We start from the raw sequence: 18,387 nt of genomic DNA on the forward strand, positions 1-18,387 counted from the left end.
AAAGAGAGGATTGACAACTAAATGCCTTGTCAGCACTGTGAGGATTGCATGCCAGCCCAGGTGTCACATGCTAAAATCTCCCTGCGCCCTTCCCTTTTCTCTACTCGGGAGAGTAGAGGGAAGCTCTGCTCAGGAGCTCAGGAGGGAGCTCACTGTGATAATATCTCACACCAGTTTCTTAGCCTCCTGCCCCCACCTGCCTTTTGTTCATACTGGTACAGGGACAGGGCTAACTGCCTTCCTCTCCCAGCTGTCCTCTGGGACATCAAGAAAACATCTTTAGTGTTGGGTGCTTAGCTCAAATCAGTAGTCACGTACTTTCTTCATCTTCCTCATCTGTGCGGCTCAGCGTGTCCTGTGAGGCCTGCTGGGAAGGCTCGCTGTCCTGCTCCCAAACTGTGCCAGTGCCTGTGTTGGAGCGCGACATGGTAGCAAGGCTCAGGCGGTAAGCAGACGTGGAGGTGCCCACAGTGCTGACAGATGTCTTCCCTTGGTAAGCTGTGCAAAAGTGGGAAAACCAAACCCAAGTTACTGATGGAACTGGAAATAAATAAGCAGCCAAACGTTCCAGCCATGTCGGGACACCTCATTCAGCCTGCACGGACGGGGCAGTGAGTGGGCAGGGAGGTGGTAGAACAGATACTCTCTCAACAGAGATTCACTTGGTGCTGCATGAATGTAGCTGCCCTGGCTCACCTAATCTCTCTGAAATCTTTGCTGTTTTCTTACACCCTCTGGTTTTCTCCCTGAACCTTACTGCCACATTTTCCAGATCAGCTGCAATGTTTAGAAACAAGGCAAATTATTACGAAGGAGAAAAGACATTTTCTTCTGAATTTCCTTCCCTTTCTTAAGAACAAAGCGTGTAAAATCTCTCCCTGCGTGTAAGCCGTGGCTGCCATCTCGTGGTCACAATGGTAACTAGTGCAGGAGAAAAGTGTCCCCTCCGGAAAGGGGAGTGACAGACAGTTCAGCGTGCTGGGGGATCAGAGATGCTAAACTAGACCTCACTGGTTGGTAACAGTAAAGAAAAACAAAAAGAGACTTAGAGGAGAAAGGAGGAGACAAATCTGCTGCTGATAAACAGGCAGACATTTTCACAAGAGCAGCTTCAGGTTTACAGAGATTTAGGTAATGGCTTTCTGCACTGTTAGGGAGCTGGCTGTGACAGCGAGAGGCAGCTGCTGGGAGAAGTGCAGGAAAGGGGACAAGCTGTCCAGTTGCAAGGATGGGCTGGACACAGAAATTGATCCAGGGAGAGGCTGCTGGTGTGCGAGTGGATTATCCCATCCCCCTTCTAGACAGTGGGCAGGACTGTCTCAGAAGGGAACCTACTTGCCCAGCCAGCCATCCAGACTGGGCTGATGGCCCCTTGCCTCTCCACCATCCTCCTTACCAGACCCACTGTGCACTGCCTCCTTCAGGATCTTCAGTTCGTTATTGAATTCTGCAATGAGGGAGCTCTTGCAGAGAGGGCGCGGGATGAACCGTCTCTCCAGCTGGTCGGCAATGTGCTGTCTGGCAGTCAGCTCCTCATGGTTCTCAGCCGGCTGGGCCAGCAGCTGAGAAAGGCATTAACAACATTGGGACATGTTAGCACTGCAATAAAATGATGCCCAGTGAGCTGGGACTAGTCTCCAGAGCAGTATCAGCCTGCAGCCAGCAGACTGTCCTCTTTGTAGACACGGGGTTTTGACTGCAACTGTGAGAGGTTTCCACCTGTCTTTCAGGGACAATCTTATATTTGACTGAACTGATATCAAAACCTCACTGACATTAGTATACGGGGATCAGGGCTTCCTTACACCAAGCCCCACCCTCACATATAAGAGACAGTTCCTGCCTCCAAGATGATTCAGTCTGTCCAAGCGGCAAGACACAGTGGCCTAAGACAAAATAATCAGGTGGAGTAGCATATGGTAAGCAGGGAAGAGCCATGATTAGCTTAAGCCCTAGCAGCCTCAGCCTAGCAGCTGTCTGTCCATGCACAAGAGTCCTGTCAGAACCTACATCTGAGAGATGTAAAGCTGAGAGGCTCTTCCTGGCTGTTAGCTGTACTGCCCAGCTCTGTTCAGAAAAGCTTTTCTTGAAGCTTTCTGCTAACCACACCAACTCCCTCCTAGGTTCAGAGCATCCACACTACTTCCAAGTGCTTTGACTGTCTTTGTTGCAAAACTAAGTTGACATGCAAGACCTCTTGGTCAAGCCTGGTAGTACTCTCCCAACCTGGGGAGCTAAGCCTGGTCTACAACTTTGTGGATCAGAGCTTCTGTATGATTGGTGTACTCTTTATTGTTGTCTAGGAAAAAGCTTTGTGATTACTTTCAAAGGGTTCACAGGCCTAATAGCATATCCAGACTTCTGAAAAGTCACTCCCTATGTAAACACCAGGTCTTCCAGGAGTGCTGGTGCCTCTGTTTGCAGCAGGGGAATAAAGGATATCTTGCCTTCAGGGAGTGATCTAGGAGGAGCCAAAGCAACTGTTACCTTGCACTGGATGAAGGGCCGAAGGAGCACAAAGATAGGGATCCGTGTTCGCACGATAAAGTCGAGGAAATCCCACAGGGCCAGCCCTCCCACCTTCCGCAGTGCCATCTCTTTGACTTGCAGACTCAGCCAGTACCACTGGCTGTCCAGCTGGCGTTCAAAGCAAACAAGGATCACCTTCAGGGCTACAGGGGAACACACACCAGCAAACGGCAGTCAGAGATGTTACCAGTGTCCCTTGCAAGCATTGGGGGAGGAATAGGGGGCCACAGTGGGCATGAACCTACATAGGCATGCATACATGCACATGCACCCACCCACACACACATGCACCACACGCATCCCTCAAAGTCACAAGTGTCTTTTCTATTAGTCTCCAACTGCTGCAGGGAAGGAGGGCAGCCTTGTTACAGCAAAGATCTCAGGATCAGAGCCTATGAGTCCCATTTCCAGTTTTACCTGTGAAGTTACTAGAAATTTTCCTACTTCACACCTAAGTTCCTCTGTGTTGTCTTGCTCTAGCTTCCCCTTTTCCTCCCTGCAGAGTTTTTCCAGAGCATTTCTTTTGCTCCCCTGGAATTCAGACATGAAACCAGCTCAGGATGGGAATACAGTCCTGTCAGTTCAGCCAACCTCAGAAATCTAGATTAAGTATATCCACACCAAGAGCCACCCTGTGAGCACCACAACCTCCATGTTATTTACGGGGTAATGAAAAGAACCTTTCTAGTAACACAGCTGCATGAGTCACAGACAAACTGTAATCTAAACAAAAATACAGTCCAGTAAGCCAAGGGCCATAATTCACAAGAGCACTGCATTACAAATGGGGAAGAACAAAGATAAGGCTCAAAACAATACTGTATATTAAGGCACAGTGACCAACAGCCAGCTTACAGGAGAGATAAGGAGTCTCCCTGCTTCCTTGCTCCCCTGCTTTGGGCCTTGGAACAGGCAGGCCAGGGAACAGTTGGGAGAATGATTCACTCCATCTTTCTTGGTGAGCTGGCCAAGACATCTCAGCCATCACACATCTGCATGCAGGTTTTTTGGGGCAGGGGTGGGGGGATAAACCAGTAGGGAATTGCTACTTTTTCATCTGTGTTATCCCATATCTCAGCTACAGGTTAACGAAAGCCTGAATGCAAGTCTTTGGTTAAATGCTCTCACAAAATCAGAAGGAGAGAAGCTGCTTGGAGGAATGAGGGCTTTGAGACAAGATTCTCTCCATATTCCCTGATAACCTGCACTGCTGTTGGATCTCTGGTTTGGTTATTTTTTCCTTTCCTTTCACCTGTGGGCTGTATGTGAGAAAATATAGCACTATCTTGCAGCAGCATACAGTGAGCAGAGGTATACCAGTCAGTAAGGACTGTGTACACACAGGGCCAGCAGGCAGACCACATCACACTTCACCCTAGCTAGCCCAGGGGCATTGAAGCTGTGATGTTAGGTGGGCAGGCTGACTTGCCTTTTGTGCCTTCACTGCGATAGCCTGGCAGGGTGAAAACTGAGCAATTTCTACCTCTGTTGCAACCTCCTCAAGCTGCAGTGCAGACACCACTCACATTGCAACACTTCTCGGAGTTAATCCTGGCTTCCCACTCTGGCCTGTCCCCCTGGCTCAAGACAAAACATAAGGCAGCTCTAAGGAGCTCAGTTGGCTCCTGCCTGGAATGGTTTTCTTTGGTGCTATCTACAGTCTTGAATGCTTCATTTTATCTCTGTCTCTTCACAGGGGTGAGCGGAAGCCATCACTCACCCAGGTAGGCAGCCTGGCTGGTGGACTCTGCAAGCCCTTCCCGCCGCAGGTCCTTCCCTGCATCCCCTGGGGTGGAGCAATGGGCAGGGGAGCTCTCGAGCATGAAGTTCTTGCTGCGGGAAGTGCTGATGATGCGAGGTGGCAGGAGGATATTGATAACAGTCTGGAGCAGCAGCAGGACCTCAGGCTGCTCCAGCCAGGGGCTGTCTGAGATGCATTGGGAGGGGAGAGAGAGAGAAAGATCAGGCCACATGCCAAAGACACCCAGAAGACCCTGTTCAGTTCCAAAATGCGGTGCAATCTCAACATCCCCTAAAGCCAAAATCAGTCCCCCACACCTTGTTATGCTTCTTCTCCTCCTGCAAGCAAAGGCAAAGTTTATTTTAACACCAACACACGCACATAAACACAGACCTACACAGCACAAAGAAATGTCCTGCTCAGTTATCTAATGATCTCATTTCTTTTTGGCCTCCCCCTCTCCCTCTATTCTTTGCTTTCATTTAGGAACTTAACAGTGATCACCCTCTGTAGAAGAAAGCAAGGAGCAGGATTCGTGCCAGACAAGTGGCATGGATTGGGCAGAGTACAATCCACAGGGGCACACAATTTCTGTGACATCTGCTCCCCTCTATGGCTTCTGCTACAACAGATTTTTCTTGCCTTGCACTCCTGTTTCAAAAGGAGGAGCGCATCTGTGAAAGACCTGACTCGAGAACGATGGCACAGCTGAAACAAAGAGGAGAAACAACAACAACTGCTCCCAGTGGGGCTTTTTTGAGTCTCAGACCCAATGGGCACTTTAGCTGACACACTGCCAGTGTCAGGAAGCCAAATAAAAAAAAAGTCAACAGAGAGCAGGCAAAGTACAAACATTGGTTGTCAGAAAAGGGGGAGAAATATTCTTTTTGTTAAATTAGTCAGACCTTTGCTTCCAGATCCTACTGTGAGCACAAATGGAATCAGTAGGTTTAAAAGCATTCCTTCCCTTCTTTCCTGATTGGTGAATGGGGAGACGACATGGCTTAGGGGGAAATCTTCTTTCAAAGCCTGTGCAGTAATAATAAGAAAGGATTAAACGATTTCATCAGCAGATCACGCACACAAGTTACTGCAGGGAATGATGACCCCCAGGCACCCTGTTTACACAGTACAACACAGACAGTGGTGACCTGATTGAATTAGAAGCCCTGAGACAGCTTAGTCAGGAGTAAGGAATTCATGGAGTAACGTAAGCGTCACCTGCTCGTCATAGCCACGAGACAAGAAGCCCAGATTCCTAACTCATAGACATCATTAGCAAAGCCAGATGTTTCCCACAGGAACCAGCTGGGTTTTAAACCCAAACTCTGCATTGCTGTGAATGAGATCAGGATCTGGCCCAGAATATGGGGCATGAACAAATGAAAAGAGGGAGTTACACAATGACATAATCTAAATATTCTGCTGTCTGAACATGGAAATTATTCCCAAACTCAGGCTTTGTTCTGCTTCACCTTACACTACCCTACCATCATCCCTAACACAAAGTATGAAAAAATAAATAAAATGCACATTTACTTCTTGATGCTTACTCGAGCCTAAAGCATAAAGTCTTTCATCTTTAGCGGTAGCAACACGAATGACTGTCAGTAGAACATCTGCATATTTACAGCTTTTCCCAGTTGCTATAAACTTAGCTGTGAAATGAAACTGAACCTTGCAACCCCTCAAGCTTGCACACTTGGGCTGAGAAATTCCACATGTTTTCTGATGGGGTGCGAAGCAATTCTGTTTCATATCCTGCTGGAAGTATTAGCAATATGGCTTCTCAGGTGTTTTTCAGACATGTTTAGTTTTCATTCCATTTAAAACTCATGAAAAGAATGGGCAAACAGGGAGCAGAGGATAATAGATACATTAGAGATAATAAATAGATAATAAAACTGAAAATTCCCAATACTGTTAAAAAAGTGATTAATTTGGTATCTACTTTTAAAAAAGAGCAAAGATTTGAGAGAAGGTGAGGGTGGCCCTTTCTTGATTTTGTTTAAAGAACCATTACCTCAGAGCTGGAAGAAATCTGTGCTATTTCTGTGTCAGTCAGTGCCAAAAAGTCCTTTTCTGTCTGATGCTCAGAGGGATAGCACTGTGTTTTGATCCCTTGACCTATAAGTCTTCCTTCTCAAGCCGCCCCACAGCTCAGAAATGCCTGCTGAAGAATCCAACTGGATGGGCCAATGCATGTTTAAAAACACAAGTTGGAGCTGGATTAGGAAATCTGGCCCTGCATTCTGCCCCTGCTGTGGGCTCCATTCTGTCTGATTTTATGCCAGTGTGGAGGGTAAGGATTACAGAGGAAGAAAGACTCTGTAATAGTCATGGCACTGCTATGAGAAAGGAATAGTAATAAAATTCTCCAGAAAGTCCAGGATGGGTTTGTTTCTCTGGACAACAAGGATGTTATTGAGTCAGCAGCTGAAAAGCCAGGTTGCCCTGCCTCTTGGAGCCTGCACACTGCTTGTGTGACCAGCCCAGGTAAGAGCAGACAAGCACAAACTCCACTCTCGGTTACGCACGTGCACCCACAGGAAGAGAGGTAGGGTTGCACGGGCATGACCCAGGCCAGGGCCTGTCTCCAGTCTCAGGAGACTTATGCGAGCCCCTTAGATTCTGTGAAAAATCCTAATATACCTGTCAGAGCCTTAAACAGCATCAATCAGCCGAACTCCCTGCACTTCAATGGCAGTGTTAAGCTGATGGATGCTTGCTGTGGACTTGGCTCCAACAGGTGAATTCTGAGCTCAGTTCAAGCCTTCACAAATATGGGAGAATTTACATGTTGCTTCTCTTTGATTTTTGGTGTATGTTCCACAGTTTTTGCCCAGCTTTTGCAGAAAAAAAACAGAGCACCGAGGAGTTGGTGTCTCAATGAGAAGCTAAAACAGGCCTGGCCACAGGCCAGGGCAGACACACCTGTATCTGCAATGCTACAAGCCGGACAACAGCTGTGCTGAAGGGCAGAGGTGGCGAGAGATAAGGGCTGAGATGAAGAAGGGGTAATCCGTCAGCCACACTGGAGGGTCCTACCACTCCCATCACCTGCAATACAAACAGAGCACATCACCACAACTGACTACTTACAGTTTCGTCCATGCCATATCCTCCAACATGATGTGAAATGGAGGGGCTTTCCACTGAACACCAGGTTGGGGTGGCTCTAGGAGAACCAACCCCCCCCCAGCGGACCTTGCAGGAGCCAGGGCCGGTTAGGAGAAGGAGTTCTAGCAGGCAAAGGGAAAGGAGGAGAGGAAAACAGCAAGGATGGGAGGAGTGCACAGGTAACCTGGTACATTTATAAATGTACCCAGTACCAGCCCTGAATGACCAGCACTGGACTGGTGGAACATTTAGAGTTGGAGGATACGTCATGTAACGACTGTAACAAATAAAAATATGTCATCAAAGCAAAAAGTCTGCATTGAAACTGGACATCTTTTCCCTTCTCTTGCTGATCTACTGGAAAAACAATGTCCTAAGCCTGACCTAAGCCAGATTTTGTACAATGTTCAGATTCCTCTCACAGTCTGTTTTTAGGGATTCTGAGTGTGATTCATCTCACCTGACTCTAGACATCTAAAATGTAGTCATCTGCATGTGAGCTGGTTATCTGGAATCCCCTGAACAGTCAGTACAAGAAAATAGCACTTCTAGGGGACAGTTATTTGATCTGTTTTGGATGTTTTCCTCAGGAGGAAATTATATCACAGCCCTGCATCTGCCTGTTTCTCTCCATGATGACTAGACCCACCTAGACAATGGGAACAAGGAGAGACTACCTGGCAGACCCCTAAACTTAGGCAAGATGAATGCACTCTATTTCTCCAAATTCAGCCTGGAAAGAAGGGCAGTAACATTTTCTTCCAGAAAGCCAAAGGATAATTTAGAAGGGGAGGAGACATAGCCCTTTCTGTTATCATTTAGACATTTTCCCACCTTCCCAGCTCTTCTCTTTTTGGGCTTCATGCTGCAACTGGTCTACACATGAATATTAGCACTTAGTCAGGGGCTCTCCCACAGCTCACAGTGGCCACAGTTTTGGCAGCTAAAGATAAAATACAACTTATTATTAAGAGTACATCTTTTTCTGGTAGCTATCCCCAGATGTCCCCAGCCAGCTGAATGCAAGCACTATGACTACACTTCAGCACTGCAGAGCTTTTTGCTTTTTTTTTGTGCACTCTGGCTGATTCTCAATACAGGCCCTTTTGAGTGCTCAGTGGTATGATTCACTCCGCCGTGTCTGCCTCCCAAACTGCAAGTCCGCTCTAAACTTGTATTTGAGCTTACTCTGTAACAACCAACCCTACATAGTCTGAGAATCCAAATTTGCAGTGCCTCCCAGCAGCCACTTCTGCTTAAACAAAAAAAGAAGTCTCATGAACTCTGGCAGCTTGGAGCTTCTCTGCCCTTGCAGCTGAGTCCTGTATAGGCTTGAAGGACAGAAGGCTGACAAACACCAATACTGCACCTGAATTGATAATCATTGTTTTCAGAACTGCTCAGAGTAATAGTGAACTTGACAGGTTTTCTGTTACTACTAAAAAAAGTCCCAACATTTGCATTCTAAAAATAAAAGATTATTAAATCCAATACAACAAAAATGCCCTTTTTATTTGTATTTTTCCACACAGAACATAAGCATGGACATTTGTACAAATGGCTGTAGTTGCACTGATTTCAAACTGAGGGTTTGCCCCCAGTGTAACAGCTGTAGAAACACTACAGTCCACCACTGAATGACCAGACAGGCGAGGCAGGCTCGATCTGTATCATCTCTCTGGTGTAACATACTTATGGGCATAAATTTTGCTAAGAGTGGGATCTGAACATTGTACACTGCAAACCTGCACTAGATCAAGCCAGGGACATTGGAAACAGTGGGGTGAATCCACTCACATAAACCCTTCTAACTAGTTGACACCTGATGGCCTCTAACAGAGCCAGCAGGTTCCTTCCCCACTGGAGATGGTAGGTATCCCCAGTGCCACCCTCGCCCCCGTCTCTACCAGGTGTGTGCAGTCTCCACCACCCCACTCTCCAACTTGCAGCCCTCAACTCTCAGCTCAATGTGGTAAAGGTGGATCTTCAAAGTGGTGCGTGGGAAGTAACGGAAATAAATCGCTTGACCATGGCTACCGGTCGCTGTATCTCCCCATGCACCACTTCAAAAATGAACCTTGCTATCTCTAGTGTCACTTGCGAAGTCCCCTTGTGAGGGGTAAAGGGGACAGGTAAAATGACAGGAATGGGAATGAACTGTCATCTTCAGTCCAGAGAAGTCAACAGCAGACTGCGGTTTAGCAAAGGTTCACAGGGTTGCCGCTCAGCTACTCACCAGATTGACACACACATTGATCAGAGACCTAAGGTGAGGCAGGAAGGATATGATTGGCTGCCTCTGAAGTGTCAAACAAACCCCTTCAATCAAACTGCTGGCAGGCTCCCACTCAACCTGGCGCCTGGAATACAACAGTAGGTGCCGTTAGCCGGTGGCCTCCTGCCCCCCACCAGACACTCGCAAACACGGCGACTGACACACAGTGACGCCCACAAAGGAAATGTTTCAGACAGCAATGACGTCCAAGATGAGCACAAAGTGCGTCACAGAGAAAGGACGTTACGCACGCAGCTCAGAAAAGCACGGAGCACATTGGGCATTCGAGAGACCAAAAACATAGCAGAGGTGTTCCCGCCCCTCTGTACTAGGGACACAAAAACTCTCACAATAGCAATGGCGGATGGGCTACGTTTCACTGCCTGACTCCTTCCCTCTGATAGATAGTAAATTAAAGGGAGCCTCCAGACAGCTGTCTCAGGCCTGCCTGCCTGGGAATGAGCCGTTTGCTGTGTCACACTCCTGACAGAGCAATTCCTCAGTCTCTTCTGGCTTGTGGATGTTCTCATCCATCTAGCCTGAAGAGAGCAAACCCTATCAGCTGTGACTGTCCTCTGCAAGCTACTTTGCAGTCTAGTCTACTCTGCCAGAGTGACTCTCAGACAGAGCCTGCCCTGAATTTAAACTGGCCAAGGAGCACTCAGTCTTCACCTCCCTTGCCCCAGGTAGGAGAGCTGATTCATTCCCTACCAGCACCAAAACCCTACAATCCAGGATACTTTCTTCTCTGATACTTTTTTTTATGCTGAACAGCCTTTAGGGCTTGTGACAGATGCTGAATTGAGTCCTTCCTAACCATAAGCAGACACAACATAGTTAACATCAAAGTGGATCCTAACCTTAATCTCAGGGGACTGACTCTTTGGAGGTAGCACAGGTCTCAAGCCAACTTCTGACTTTGTACTAATCAGGAGAGAAGGACAAGGCTAGCATAACTTATTAGAGAGCTCAAGGCTTAATGATACACTTAGTCAAGCTCTTTAGAAGACTTTTTAGAGGCACAGGAAGAATCAAGTGTTCACTTCCTAAGTTCTTATGCATGCAAACACATCTCATCTTTCAGCATCTGCTGTTCCCAAACCTACTCCAGAATACCACGTACTTGCTCTTACACACACACCACTCCAATCTGACATTGGTTTTGGGGCTGGGCACCCACAGGAGGCAGCATGTAAGGTACTAACGTGAGTACCTCAATGGGCTGCTGCTGGGGTCTGCCACCCAGCCCAGTCTCTAATAAGTGTCTTGGCCCAATCATGCTTAAAGCGGGTTGCTGCATTTGGATCAGTGGCTCTGCTGGCTCCGTCCCTGTGTGTATGGAAGAGCAGTTTCAGCCAGGCAGAGGTACAGGCACAGCTACAGAGAGGATATGAAGGGAATTCAAATTTATGAACACTCATCCAATTTACACAAAGAGGAAAGATCATCAGAAACTGGAAGAACCCTGAGCTGCCCTTTTGAGGCCAAGACAAAGAAAGAACGAGCAAGAAGCAGACAAGACATGGCAAAGAATCAAACCAGCAAGAAGGGAAAGCATCAAAATTTCCCTAAATTCCCTACAAGGACAGGAGTTTCTTAAAGGAGATTGTTAGTGAAAAGGAATGCAGTAAGTAGGCATGCCAGAAAGAAGAGGTCATCTCCCTATAATTTGATCCATCTTAGTTGGGTACATATGATTCCCACTGGGACCTAAAGTTTTGTGTCTAAGTCCCAAATTCTGACATTCTCCAACATCATCTGGCTTCTCAGTTCAGACTACCAACAAGGTGACTGGTTCAAGCAGCTCTTTGAGTGAGAGCATTTGTCCATGAAGGTGACTGAGACCAACAACTCTTTTCACTCAGATCACTGGAAAGTCAGCAGCATTAGGGAGATTTTACACTACCGAGACAGGACTTGTATCACTGCCTCCAAGGTGGAACTGCTGCATATTGAATACTTCTTGGAGTCGCCAAGGCCTGTACCGTAACACTACTTTATGCTGCACTAGGCTTTCACCAGTCACTGACTAGATGCAATTGCTACAGCTCTGCTCCCTTTATGAAGGAGTATTCTAAAGCTACTACGTAGTTTCAGACTATTCTTATCTTTACAGAGGAAATAACACTATTTTCATAAGAAGGTATTCCAGAAATACTACAGTTTAACTTTCCATTAAAAAATAAAATTAATCTCCTCAACTCACAACCAAAATAAATAAAGAGGTCAGAGACATGGTGTAAATCTAAAGACTTATTTGGGAGAAAAGGAAGAGAAAAATGAGATTTCTGCAAGTTCTCAATTACCATGCATTTCTTCTCTTCTACCAGAAGACACCACAATGAAAAATGTCAACATAAACGCATACTAACATTAAAAAAAAAAAAAGAAGAATTGTTCATTTTCTGATATGCTGTAAAGATTCAGTACAACATGACAGTTTCATTAAAATGACATACCCATATTTCAAGGCTTGCAACATCAGAAACGGACCCCAGAGGTTTCCATTATACCTGCTCACCTCAAAGTAGGCATCTTGTGAATTTTATTGAACATACGATCCAATCTCTTTAAGATGAGGATAAGGGCAGGTCTCACCGCCTCAGCTGTCCAATCAGTGATGGGCAGCATCTCCATGATGTAGCGCCGGAGACCTCGGCTTTCCATTGTCTGCGTGTCATAAGGTGCCAACTTCAGAAGGGAATGTGCAATTTCTGCCAACCTAAAACCAGGGTTTGTTAAAAGGGAAATCTAATACTGTGCAACTTGCTTTTCTCCACACATGCCAATCAACTAACGGGTAAATCATCATGAGCTTAGTAACAAAAGAATACAAGAGTCAAATATGTTGCTATTTAAATCCTCAGGCCCAACAGCCACACTTCTGGGACCATTATTTTGCTGGGATTACTGTTCATATTTATATACATATGAATCATCTAAGGAATATACCAGCCTGTGTATTTTTGTGTTGATATTAAATGCATCAAAAGAAATCACTGATTTGTGTTGCTAAAAACAAAGTATCTGAGCTGTTAAGTAAGATTACAACATTGCCAACACCTGTGAAACACAGTCATCATCTATATGTCAACTGATGAGTAATTGTTTTTGGTTTCATGCTTGTTTTTCAGTGTCACCAGTTTAAGAGGTTTCACTGTGCAATTTTCAGGTGTTAAATTTTAAAAATAATGTGCCATCCCACAAGTTTACACAGCATGTACTGTGTATGATGACTTATCCATGAAGTTTCAATTTGTTTTTCCTAACACCTCTAGAGATTGTGTTGCTGTTGCTCCTTCTAACCCTCTCAGATGGCCTTGCCAATGGCATTTTCTATATTGACTGTGAAATACCACAGCAACATTTAACTCATACTTGCAGTTTGACAAATAGCTGCTCAAATACTTGTAGATTTGATGCAGACAAAGACAGGTAATTAGCCACATCACATCTACTAATAAAAGGGATAGAAACCTGTATACTCCCTGAAACCTCAATAGACTTTGCAGTGGACAACTATGGAATAATCCTATTCATATTGTGAGTGCTTTTTCTGAAATGTCTTCACTTAATAGAACATATATTCATCCTCTTTAAAATCTGTCTAGCAATATCAAGGGCAATGAGTTCCTCAGGTTAATGAAAAGTGGTATAAAAGTGTTTTGTTATCCAGTATTTCTTTAATCTTAATTTTTACAACTACATTGTCCTACTATGGAATATGTCTACTTTCTTAAACACTATAAAATTTAAATTATCACACAATTATGCTGCTTTGTGGCAATACAATATCAGTAGTATATAATGGTATATGAAAACTTTCTTATGCATTATAATGTGTGAGATCCATCTCATCAAACTTGGGATGTCAGTCTTCTAGCTCTTTTCATGCACAAATAAGCAACCTAGGAAATTCTTCCTAAACTCTTCCTAAAATACTGGGATAAACTGCCTATTGGATGTGCATCTCTCTGTTCACTGGATCCAAAGAGATCTTCATGACTTGTTTAGACTAAACATTTTACTTTTAAATGGCTAAAATTAGGTGAGATGAATCCCATCTGAAGTGTATAATATATTATTTTGTTTTCTGAAGTCTCTGAATTAGCATGTCAGCCTCCCAAGACCATGGCTGTCGCATCACATCCTGTTAAATCTGCTCTCTACTTAGAAAAGGTTCTTTCCTACAGAGGCTACATCTTGTCAGTCGATTCACTGATACTTTTGAAATTAGTTCATATAAGAATCAGGATAAGGTTCCATTTTATTTAGTGCTAACTACAATAAAGCAATCCTGGTTCCAACCACAATAAAATAGTCATTTCCAGCACTTTCCAGGAGACATTAGAGAATCGGAGCACAACTCATTATCTTCTGCAGATCAAACCCTTAGTTTTACTGCTGTAACCTTTGACCATGAAACAACTTCTTCCTTGAAAAGAATGCAGAAATAGTTACCAGCTGCTACTATGTGCTGTGACTCTGTTTTACTAGAATCTGCTCACAGGAAAATGTCTTTCCAGAAATATACCAATAACACCTTCTGTACATTTGGATTTAAGTTGTCTTAAGAGAGGGACACAAACTTGTTTAAAAACAACTAAGCTCAATAACTCCAAAATATAAAAACACACAGAAATGAAATTCCCACATTCCTGTGAAACAGCAAATACTTCTGGGGAGCACACACAGAGCGTTCTTATGTTGCATGCAAATATAAGACCAGGATAGTAACGTAATATGGAAAAAAATAGCAAGTCTCTTACTTTACTGCACTAAATAAAGCAAGTTCATCCATTTGACATATATTCCTGGCTCCCAATGAAATCATCAAAAAAACATGTCAAACTAAGGACATACTCTGTCCTGAGAGTCCCACCTTTGCTTTATAACATAAAATTTAAAATCTCATCTCAGACTCCTATTGCTAAGAGTCACGGAGTTTGTAATGCAGCCAAACAGATGTATTTCTGAGGCTTGTGTCTCTGGGAAAAATATCAAGGTGGCACTGAGAAAGCATCCATTTCCATCAGATTTTCAACCAGTTTGTTTGCAGCCAAGCACTATATAAAAATGATATGCGTGTGTGGTAACAGACATCTCTTGTTTGAAATTACCCTCTTAATTATTAAACATTTGCCAGGGAGGAGAAAAACAAAATTCAGCACATGTGCAAGCAGCCAACCAAACAAAAAAAATCCTCTGAACTCCCCAAGGAATTTGGGTCATTTGTTAAACAAGACCTAAATTAACATCAAACACAATTTGGTGTTCTACACAGATAGCCTGAATCCAAAGACCTCGAATTTGTGACAGAATCTGCCCGATACAGGGCTTTGTCATTTTTCTGCAGAGTGCCAGAGCATGTGTGTAAAAGCTAGAAGAGCTTTCTGAGGGTTTTTCATGGTCCAGGGGGCAGGAACAGAGCTGGTTCAGTGCATTGCTAACACCCGTCACCCTTCAGCTTCCTTCACAGGGCATTCCCGGGGAAATAGCGTAGAGCTTCCGCAGAGGAAAAACTGGCAGCCAGAATGGCCTCTTGGGCTTCAGGGCATAACATAAACTACTATTAATGTAGTTTTGATTACCTTTGGGGCCAGACCAGTGCCAGATAGCCTATGATATCTTTGCTAGTTTTTCTATTTACTTTAATACTCTGCTGAGCACTGTTTGGCTTAGGCCATAAAGAAATGCCCTGTTAATATTTGGCTGTTCTGAATTTAAAGAATGATCTTGAAGTATTTCACCATGTCTCCTAAAAGCACTCAGATAGCTGGCTCCCCCTGCCCACACACCCACGCACAGAGATACCCTGAGACTGCCTCATATTAGTCCCAGTTTTCCTTGCAACAGGTGACAGTCAGTACAGTGCTAACTGTGACTTCCTCAGAGAGTATCTGCACTGTCAAAACACACCAGCAGCATGAGGGCAACAACATATTCACCCTATAGTCAAGTCCCACAAAGATATCTCTGTATACACCAACACATACCAGGTCAATTTTCTCTTACTGATTTTTTAACTTCAAAGCTCAAAGGAAAAACTTGTGAGAGTCGCACAGGATTTTACCTCAGAAAACCTTAGAAAGCTTAGAAAAGCCAAGAAAACATACACTTTAAAATTTTACTTCAGAGCTTGGGAGGTTCTTCAGTTTTCACTGAGACACTTCTTACCATGAAACAAATCACAAACTCTAATGAGTTTATGCCTTCTGAGAGATGATGGCAGATGAGAAAAATTTCCTCTGAAGACAGATGAAAACCTGATAACAGAAACAGGTCCCAGTACCTCTTGTCCCACGGCTTTTGTCGTCTTTTACATCTGGGCAAGCTTCTCAGTGGCGACTTGCCCCTGTTTTGTGGCTAACCTGAACAGCAAGTCCAGAGTAGGAGGGAATCAGGTCTGAACCACTTAGAGGGGCCTAGCCCCAGTTTCTCTTAGACCAGCACCACATGAAACAGTTTGCAGAGAGCCTCCAACCAGAAAGCTGGGCTCAGTGCTGCACCTCAGTAAAAGACTTGTGTACCTGCTGTATCACACACTGAGGTGATGCTCCTGCAAATGGCTCCTTCTCCATCCTCTGTGGTGTTTCAGGTGCTAATGCAATACAGTGCAGGGGTTGCTTTCCTCCTCTCCCAGCTTGTTGGTGGCTGGGTCTAGTGCATGGAGTCACAGGAAAGGAGAAAGGCTGCCTTCAGCCAGCCGGGCAGCTTCCTCGTCCCTTCCCCTGCAAAGGCAGCCTAACTGCACTGCTCCTCACTCCATCTTATTCTGATGTATCAGCCATGTCCCCCACAGAGCTATTTCACCCAATGGAGCTGGGAGCCTGAACGAGACCACTCGAGCATATGAAACCTTCCTTACACACAAGCAGCATAAGGCAGAATCTAAGGAACATCCAAAACAAGTTCTATGTGATTCAGACAGCAACATGTAACTCTACACTACCAAAAAGTGATCCAGTCTGCTTTTATGAAAAATTACAACTAAAAGAAAGGAAAACCCCTGAAATGAACTAGCAAAAGCAGAAAGTCTATGGAATACCTCATGTGGGACTTCACATCCAGCAGCTCCAGAGAAGTCACTCTTGGCTCCCCAGCCAGGTTCTGCAAAATCTTCAGCCTCGGGCCACAGTGCTTGTAGAACTCTGTGCAGATATTCAGCAATGACTCCCGTGGTCTCCTGAACTCCTCTCTGGCAATTCGCTCATCCAGCTCCTCTCGGGGAAGACCCTGGCCCTCCTCCAGCAAGTGAAGGTTTTCCCTGGAGGATATAAAATAAGAAAAAGAAGGAAATGTCATATGCAGTGGATGAGCAGAGGTAGATTACACCTCTCCAGCTTGCTGTTTTGTAACAGATGCTTTCCCCTGCAATTGAAGACAGTTGCATCTATGGTAAAGGAAAAGTGGGAAATTATCCCCTACAAAGTCTTGTTAAGAATAACGTCTATATGAATTATCCTTTGCTATCTTCCCCTGAAACTATGCCTCCTGTCACAGCAGCAGTGGGTGGGACCCAGTGAACCTGGAAACTGCTAGGCAGCAGATCATGACATGTTAGGGAAGACTGGGTGAAGATCTTACTGTACCTGATAAAGTGTAGTTTGGCTCCCTGTTCTGGGTACCTGGGAAAACAGAAACAGTGCAGTTGTAAACAGCAACTTAGGAATGGCTACGATGTGCCTTTCTGAAAGAGGTGACACTGTTGCAGCCCAGGGGAATACTCCCCATGGGCAGGATGGTATCTCATATTGCTGGAACAATTACTGCACGTGCTTAGTGATCTCACTGAATAGCATTTGCCTCCCAATGTTTTTGAGCAAACACGAATAACGGCCATACACTTGTTACGAAAAGAAAAACTGGGGCTTAAAAAAACACAGACTCTTTCAAGCACTTTTTCTCACAGATTTCCATCCCAGTGGTTGGCTTGCTTCACAAAGCTGGAGTTCACCTAGTGGAAAGAACATTTCAGAGAGTTTTGTTTTGTTGTCGTTTTCTCTTGCTAGTTACTTCTTGTGGAGAAAGGATTAATAAGCCCTGCACCACTTAGCTAATATGTCCAAGGCTGGAACAGTGACCATTCTACCATGATGACACTTGCTGTTGCTAGCAGATGTCTGTTACAATGATAACACAATAGAAAAAAAAAGCAGGAAACAGCTCTGCAAAAATATTTTGGACCAGAGACTGAATGTTTGCTAATCAGAAGGGTCTGGCAATGTAAATCAGGATATTCAAGTCACACAGTATCAAGACAGTATCAGGTATATATTAACTGCTTTCCAAAATCAGCAGACAAGAAATATAAAGCACTATTTTCCCTTACACGTTATTTTTCTTAGATTGGGCAATCTTGCAATGGATGTAAGCAGCATATATCCACTTCTGGCCTTGGCATGAAGTAGTTTATCTGCTTCTCAGATCCTGGCCTGAAAAAACAAGCTGTGACTTTATTCACTCTAATTGATGGATGCACCTCTGAGAAGCCAAGACTGGATGAACTAATCTTGAATAGTAACAGACTGATTCCAGGAGTTACCAACCAAGATGTGTACACTATACACCTGTAACTTGACATACTAGTCCTTCGATGATCCATGTAGTGAAGTGATTTCTATCCCCCTCGAATATAAAGAAAGGGAACAGCTCAGAAAGCACGTCTTGCCAAAAACGTATTCCTGATATACAGTCCTATACAGCCCATGGTATTTTACTG

General features: G+C 44.7%; 1 protein-coding gene across 1 annotated transcript in view; it reads right to left on the reverse strand.

Moving 5' to 3' along the window:
• The window catches only part of UNC80 (unc-80 homolog, NALCN channel complex subunit), a 140,509-nt gene that overhangs the window by 13,594 nt on the left and 108,528 nt on the right, over positions 1-18,387 (reverse strand). Inside the window, exons 50-59 of the mRNA XM_067298502.1 lie at positions 17,258-17,293; positions 16,714-16,932; positions 12,187-12,387; positions 9,627-9,750; positions 7,205-7,330; positions 5,176-5,299; positions 4,250-4,456; positions 2,488-2,672; positions 1,397-1,562; positions 319-498 (exon numbers count right to left, since the gene is read on the reverse strand). Coding sequence (XP_067154603.1) covers positions 319-498; positions 1,397-1,562; positions 2,488-2,672; positions 4,250-4,456; positions 5,176-5,299; positions 7,205-7,330; positions 9,627-9,750; positions 12,187-12,387; positions 16,714-16,932; positions 17,258-17,293 — 1,568 coding nt within the window. The remainder of the gene's footprint in view (positions 1-318; positions 499-1,396; positions 1,563-2,487; positions 2,673-4,249; positions 4,457-5,175; positions 5,300-7,204; positions 7,331-9,626; positions 9,751-12,186; positions 12,388-16,713; positions 16,933-17,257; positions 17,294-18,387) is intronic.

Source organism: Apteryx mantelli, chromosome 6 (assembly GCF_036417845.1).
Source record: "Apteryx mantelli isolate bAptMan1 chromosome 6, bAptMan1.hap1, whole genome shotgun sequence".
Lineage (NCBI taxonomy): Eukaryota > Metazoa > Chordata > Aves > Apterygiformes > Apterygidae > Apteryx > Apteryx mantelli.